Consider the following 8184-nt stretch of genomic DNA (forward strand, 5'->3'; position numbering starts at 1 on the left):
CCAAAAGCATATTGTATGATTCCATTTAGACAAAAAGTTCAAAAGAAAAGAAAATGAGATCAGCGCTTACTAACAATCAAGAAATGTCAGCTGTTATACAGAAGAACATATACAAAGGCAGTTTTGGATGACAGAAAAGGCTCTTATGTACCTATAATCTTAATAAAAATGTTTAAATATTATTCTGAAAGACACCTATCCTCTAGTTTCCCAAATGATATGAGGAAAAATGACACCAACAATGTTTTCACTTACAGTTTCGTATGTAACAGCTGGTAACTGATGACTTTGCCAGGAGTTCCATTCCCAAGTCCTGTAATCGGCCAGAGTTTTCAGTTCCACATGCAGCCAGTGCTTACAAAAGTGTGGGACAAATGGGAAAATAAAAGCTGACATACACAAATATCTCACAAGGTCACCCATTACTATTATCCTAACCATAGTGAAATGACCTCTACCCTATTTAAACAGCTTCAGATACTATGTCATTCTGTTGATAAAAGAGTAAGGTCTCTGTTACTTTACAAGGTACATTTGAATACAAGTAAACTTGCTGTGAAAAAATTAACAAAGCGGAATTTTGTTCATTTTGATAGAGACAGTGTCAAACAAAGCCAATGGCTATTACTCCTTTATATATCAAAGAGAGAATTTACCCCAAAGTGATCATTTTCCTCCTTTTCTCAACAGTAGGTAAGCCATTAAAAACTGCAACCACAACAGCATCTGAGTCCAAAGCTTGGCACTGATGGTCTTCAGATTTTGGCAGAATATCACTGATACTGCCATGTGTCAAGGCTCGGGGAGTATTATGCCTGCTCCCAGACTGAGAGCTTCCTGGGGAGCCTGGAGAAAAGGGAATATTCAGAAAGAAGGCAAACAAAAGTCCTAAAATTTCACCACATATAAGTTTTTTAAATAAATCTAACATAATTAAAGAAGATATCACAGCCTTTTTCATGCCAGCTATTTTTTAAATTAGGAAGCCCAGAATATGCAACATAATGGCTACATTTTCTTACTAACATGTTTGTTGTACTATGAGATCAAGGAACTTTTTTTTAACCAACTTTCAGCACGCTTGATGGCTTTGAAAGTCTAAGGCTACTTCCTAAGATCAGTTTTGAATTAAAGGCATCGACCCACCAAAGTTATATTCTGATCACTCCAAATTTACCTTCAGACAGAGTCTGACAGTCTCCCTTTGAACGGCTATTTTCCCCAGAATCTACTGCTCTTCGAAGTGACAGACTTCCAGCTATACTGGACCGAGCTGGCTTCGGTGAATTACTCTTCTTATTTGTGGCTGCAAAGATATTAAAAAAAATTTCTTAATACAAATACAAATACATTAGAAAAAGGTTTAATCTATCCATGAAAGGTGTTTTATCAGCTATGCAAAAAAAAGAGGTAACTCTGGTTCCAATTGCCTTTTTTGGGGGTTTGTGCCAACATTATTCCTATTTTTCTGCTCTCAGAACAGTCTTAACCTACAGAACCAGGAGAATATCTTCTAAGAATGTATCTTCAGATTTCAATCTCAACATAAGTATTAAGAACAAAAACAAAACCTTCAAAACTTAGAAATTATAAAATATTGTTGGACTGAAAACAAATCAATGGTGAATTATAAATGAATTATAATTACTTCAAATCAAAACATCTTGGTTAAAACAGTAATTAGAAGAAAACATGTCTCTTTAAATAAAGTAGGAAACGCTAAAATTAAATAGCCCAACATGCATACACGCAAAAAGCTAAAAAATTAATTGAAAAAAGAGCAGAAGAGATGCAGTGCTTATTAATAAAACGTTCAGAAAGGTATCAGGATACAAGACCAGTAATTAATTGTCTTTGTACAAAAGCAAAGAACAATCTGGGAATAGCATTCACAACAAGATGAGGTTTAGTAAAATATTTAGGAAATATTAGAGAATAAACAAGATTTGTACACTGAAGACTACCATACATTATTGAAAGAAAATTAAGACGAATAATAATCTTGTTTTCACTAGTTGGAAGACTTAATGTAGTTAACATGGCACTACTCCAAACTTGACCACAGATTCAACATAAATAATCCCTGTAACATTTTTAGCTCTCTTTTTTTTTAAATGCAGAAATTAACAAGTCAATCCTAAAATTCATGTGAAAAAACAAAAATCCAGACTACCCAAACAACTGAATGGAGGAATCACACTTCTGATTTTAAAGGTTGTTATAAAACCATAATAGAGTAGTCAAGGTCACATGGTTTCAGCACAAAAATAGAAATCTCTATCAATGGAACAGAAATGAGAATCTAGAAATAAGCCCTCACGATTTGTGGCAAATTAATTTCTGACAAGGATATGAAGACAATTCAGTGGTGGGAAAAATGGACATTAACAAGTGGTGACAAAGATATAGAGAAATTAATTACTTCATGTGTTGCTAATATGAATGTAAAATGGTTGGTTGGTTGGTGCAGCTGCTTTGAACAGTATGGTAGTGCTTCAAAAGTTAAACATAGTTTCCATCAAGTCAGTGATTCTACTCCTAAGCCTATACTAGGAGAACCACTTGTAATATAGTAGGCTAATATAAGCAGAATCACTACTAATATAGGTTTAGGTTTAGGAGTAGAATCATGTATCATATTCAAAATAACTAAAAACATCTGCCACACAAAAAATGTAACAGTCAAAAAGTACAATTCAAATGCCTATCAACTGATAATAAGATAATCAAACATGGTACAAACAATTAAGTATCAGTTATAAAGAGGAATGAAATACATCTTATTTTACAAAATAGACACTGAAAGGAATATGCTAAGTGGAAGAAGCCAGAACCAAAAGCATATTGTATGATTCCATTTAGACAAAAAGTTCAAAAGAAAAGAAAATGAGATCAGCGCTTACTAACAATCAAGAAATGTCAGCTGTTATACAGAAGAACATATACAAAGGCAGTTTTGGATGACAGAAAAGGCTCTTATGTACCTATAATCTTAATAAAAATGTTTAAATATTATTCTGAAAGACACCTATCCTCTAGTTTCCCAAATGATATGAGGAAAAATGACACCAACAATGTTTTCACTTACAGTTTCGTATGTAACAGCTGGTAACTGATGACTTTGCCAGGAGTTCCATTCCCAAGTCCTGTAATCGGCCAGAGTTTTCAGTTCCACATGCAGCCAGAGCTGCCTGGTCAGCAGAAAAAAGGTTAGCCTGCATGTCACCAGAAGCAGCATTGCTGCTCTTTATTTCTGAAAGAGTATTCTTTATATCAGTTTTCATACATCGAACTTCAGCCATTTGAGTTTTGAGTCTTTTCAGCATCTTTAAATCAGAGGGAACTCGCCACATTGCCTGCTGCTTTCTTTGGTCTTTATCCTTTCGAGAATATGATGCTTCAAAGAGAAAGTGACAAGTTATGTTAATAAAGACTTGAACATTCATGAAATCACTCTGTACAATGACTATATGAAAAATTGGTATGTAAATAAACTAAGGTGGTATACAGGGTATCAGTAATAAAAGCATGCATGAAATTCCATCAGTGAAAATAAACACTCATAACTGTATTCATATTTTTAAAGTTAGAATCTGTCACATTGCAATCATTAAAATATAAATTTCATATTTAATTTTAAAAGATTTTTAAAGGGGCATTACCTCTGGTACTTTCTTCTTTATACTTTTCTGTTTTTCTCAAATAGTCTACACTGAGTTTTCATTATGATCATAATTGAAAAAAAATTTTAAAAACTACTATACATGATATATTAAAACACATGTTCTAACTAAGTTTAAAAACTTGATTTAATGAATTATTACACAATGTAGATGCAAATATTATTATAGAGGGACCCTCCCTGGTGGTGCAACAGGTTAAAGCATATTAAGATGAAGCAATCCATAGCCACTGCAGCACGAATTCGATCCCCGAACAGGGAGGTGATCCACATGGTGCAGTAGACCTCTCTGGTCTTGTTCACTGCTCCCCACCAGCAATGTATTTCAGTAGCTCCGCCTGTTCTTCTCCCCGCTCTGTCTCTGATGAATCTTCACCCCCCCACCACATCTCTTGCTTGTACCCCAGTTCTTGTGTGCATAATGACAAAAACAAGGATGTGAGGTTCTTCCTTAGGTCCCAGGGGAATATGGTCCAAACCTGCCTCAGTTCATTCCACTCAAGACAATGTTTAAGGTGGGTACAGGACTCAGGTGCTAGACAAAAGTTTTCCTAGGGGGTCCTTTGTAAATGATTTTCTATCCTGATAGGGAGACATGTTATTTAACAAATATCTTTAAAGAGTTTACCAACTGTCAGATATTTTAAACTTATTAATTTAGCAATCCTCTCAGTTAATTATTATTATCATCACTGACAATTTATAGATAAGAAACGTAAAACACAGAAAGGTCACATAACATACTTAAGGTAAGGCAGTTAACAAAAATAAAAGCCTGCCTCCAAGGTTAGTAATCTTAATAACTTCTCTCCAGGGTGTCTTCTACCCAGTCTTTTACTTCCTGCTAAGGACAAATTCCTATGAATACAAGATACTGAGAGCTATAGCATCTACATCGTATTATCATGAGAAAAAGAGGCAAAAGAATCACAGAATGACAATCTTAGTGCCCTACTTTAAATACCACATCAACATGGTATCACCTCCAGATTTCTTTAAGCATAATAATTACCTTTAATAATTAAACCATTGTTAGCTTTTTTTTTTTTTAAAAGATTTATTTATTCATGCATACAGAACTGGGGTACAGGCCAGAGGTATAGGGGCAGTGAGAGGATTCACCAGAGACAGAGTGGGGAGCAGAACAGGCAGATCTATGAAGCCCACTGCTGAGGGAGCAGCAGCTGGGTCAGGAGAGGTCTGCCCTGGTGCCATGTGGTCACCTCAGGGGTGGGCGGGAATTGAACTCATGCTAAAGTGCTTTAGCTTCTTAGTGCTGTGCTTTCACTGGCTACGCCACCAGGGAGGGCCCCACTGTTAGCATTTTTTTACTTACAGGTGAAAGCATTCACAACAGCTATGACCATCAGCTTTCTAAAATGCAGTTTGAATAAAACCTTACCGGCTCCCCCCACTGTTACCTATGATTAATTCCTCAGACTAGTGTTCTCCCTGGTGGTGCAAGGAGTTGGTTAAGTTTCAGCACTTTCAAGCTATCACTAACTCAAAGCAGTTTAATCCCAGCCAGAGAACTAACCCACACAGCGGCGCAGCTTACCTACTGCATGCTCCCCTCAGTAGTGTATTTCAGTCAATCTGCATATACTGATTGCTCCCCACTGTGGTGAATGTTCTGGTTTACCACACCTCTGGCCTACACCCCAGCTCTTGTATGCATAAATAAAAATTTTAAATTACTTACTTAATTAAATCTTAAAAAAATATTCTTAGGCTAGAATGTAAGGCATTATACATAACAGACTTGACTTTACTTTCCTATTCTAATTGACCACTACCTGAAAATGTGATTCAATTACATTACCTGTCATTCATACTCTGATGCTTTTGCAGCAAAGGTTTTAAGAGTATGAACTTGAAGTAAGTCTGACATATAAGCGTTGACTGTTCTCTACTGAAAGGATAATATAGGAATATTATAAACAATTCTATACCTATATATTTGATGACCTAGAGGTAATGAACCAATTCTATAAAAAACCACCTGTCAGAACTTATACATGAAGAGACGTTCTGAATAGGATTCAAAGAAAGTGAATTAATAATTAATTAATATTACAAAACAGAAAGCACAAGGTCCACAAGGGCTCACTGATGAATTCTACCAAATATTTAATGTAGAAACTATGACATTTCATTCTCTTTCAGAGGATAAAAACAGAGGGAATACTTCCTAACTCATCTTATGAGACCAACTAAAAGGATTACAAGAAAATCACAGGTCACTATCTCTTATGAAATTAGAAACAAAAAAATTAACAACAGATCAAATTTTACAGTATATAAAATGATTATACAAAACAATCAAATGGGGTTTATCCTAGGTATGTAAGAGATGTTTGCTATTTAAAATCTAACAACCATTTATGATAAAACAACCTTAGTAAAGTAATAAATGGGAACTTCTTCAACTTGAAAAGAACATCTAGAGAAAACCTAAAGTTAACATACTTAATGGTGAGAAAGTTGAAGATTTTCCACTAACATCAGTTGTAATGGAATGTCCCCTTTCACTAGTCCTTTTCAATGTCACCTGGAATATGATAGCTAATGTAACAAGACATGAAAAGAAAAAGAAGACATGGGAAGGGAAAAAATACATGAAGAACCGAAATAAACATCCAAACCCAAACCAGTATTTTAATAAAAAGAAGGGCGGAATTTTCTGTAACATTAGCTTAACATTCTCTCAGAGAGGTTATTTTCACTTGGCTTCCATGACTGTTTTCTTCTTTCTCTTCACCTGGCTCATTTTCCACATACTTGGTAAGAGCAGATGTTTACCACAATTTGAAGTATAGCCTGACACAAAGCTAAGCGACGGCTATCGTCTGACAGATTCCGGGTAGCTCGGGAAAATCTCTGAAGATCAGACTTTCCATGCTAACTTATGTTATGACCTCCCTTTTTTGTATAATCGTAATATCAAAATATTCTGAGCAACTTTCAGTCTACAATTGGATTGCCTCAGCTGCATAAGGCCTGCCTGCCCTGACAAGCAAGCACTGCACCAGGGTGAGAAATTCCTCTGAAGTCAAAAGTGACTTAACAACTGGCTGATCAATAAAAACAAAAGGGCTGTTTCTGCAAAGTCTCTCACTGCCCGACTGAGGAAAACCCAAATCTTATTCTACTATCTCACCTAGCCTCCTATTCAGCTTCTACAGAATTACTCAAACTTCCTACTGTCTGGCTTTAGATATGGAAATTCATCCAGGTTGCCTGTTTTAGAGCTAGTCAAGTTTTTTACCTGCTACACTTCAAAGCAATCCACAAAAGTCTTTCTGGCTAGTCTTTCAGGATTCTACTATCTAGTCTTTAGATAAGGAAATCTACCCATGTCTCCTATTTAGAGCAAATTACACTTTCTACTGTCTGGACCTCAAGGAAACTCACTTAAAACCTTTTAGCAAGTTTCTTCAAAGAACTTTTCCGAAACTTGATTAGCGAGAAATTTCCTCTTCCTGCCTCCCAAGATGTCTCAGGTAGAAAAAACCATCAAATAATAGATAAGGTTTAAAGGACTTTATTCTTATATATCTTCACTATAGTAATATTAGTCTTAAACTTTGAGCACCTATGTATCTGTTCTTTAACCTTGATTTTAGAATGTTATAATCTCAAGTAAAGGTCAAACGACCCCAGACCATTCTTAGAAAAAAGGTGATTGTGATCTCAATCCCTTTCGTATGCTAATGCCATCCCCCTGCCTACTTGAAATGTATAAAATAAACCTCTGCTGATGGCAGAGCAGGAAGATTTGCACCCAACTCCGACTCCTGCGTCTTCCTCGCACCCACTCCTCTCCCCCTCTTGGAATCTCTGCACGCCAATGCCTTCCCATCTTAGGGTCCTGCCTGTGTTGCCTCCAGACACCTCAAAAGTTGGAGCTGGTCTCCGACACTGGCCCTTTGAAATTTTCTTTATATACTCTCTTTTGCAATCTTCCTTGGTTTTAACTACCCAGTATCACCTCTAGGCAAATAACTATATTCCAATTCTTAATTTTTATTTGTCTTCTGAGAACCACTACACGTTGCTTAACCTACCAGTATGTCAAAGAGTCTTAAATCCAAGGCTTGTTTTTCCCTCTCTGCTCTTTCCCCATCCTTCTTGCAGCAGCATTTTTAGTTGTCTGAATTTGAAACTCAGACCATCTCCCTAGTATTAACTTTACATGGGAAACTAAGTTTTTGGACAACAGAGATCTTACTGGTTACACAGTTTGCATTCTTTTTTTCTGAAAATATACATATTTTTAGAAACATGATTTTACTTGCTTATAAAATATGCTACTACAAGGTTAAAATGTTAAGTTTTTCAGTCATAATTGCAGTGCTAGGTATTTTCAAACAACTCTGTTCTCTCTTTGGGGTATATTCCTAAGTCTGTTAAAGGATTAAGGATAGGGATATTTTTTTTTTTTTTAAAGATTTATTTATTTGTGCATACAGAACTGGGGTACAGGTCAGAGGCTCAGGGGC

The 8184-nt window shown here is 35.9% G+C and overlaps 1 protein-coding gene across 2 annotated transcripts in view; it reads right to left on the minus strand.

Annotated features, from left to right (window-relative positions):
* The window catches only part of TRIM37 (tripartite motif containing 37), a 69042-nt gene that overhangs the window by 11188 nt on the left and 49670 nt on the right, over positions 1-8184 (minus strand). For both annotated transcript variants that reach the window (XM_012726322.1, XM_012726321.1), the window contains 3 exons: positions 3089-3397; positions 1178-1306; positions 657-846 (listed from right to left, as the gene is read on the minus strand). In XM_012726322.1, coding sequence (XP_012581776.1) covers positions 657-846; positions 1178-1306; positions 3089-3397 — 628 coding nt within the window. The remainder of the gene's footprint in view (positions 1-656; positions 847-1177; positions 1307-3088; positions 3398-8184) is intronic.

Source organism: Condylura cristata, unplaced genomic scaffold (assembly GCF_000260355.1).
Source record: "Condylura cristata isolate star-nosed mole 26May11 unplaced genomic scaffold, ConCri1.0 scaffold00017, whole genome shotgun sequence".
Taxonomy (NCBI): Eukaryota; Metazoa; Chordata; class Mammalia; order Eulipotyphla; family Talpidae; genus Condylura; species Condylura cristata.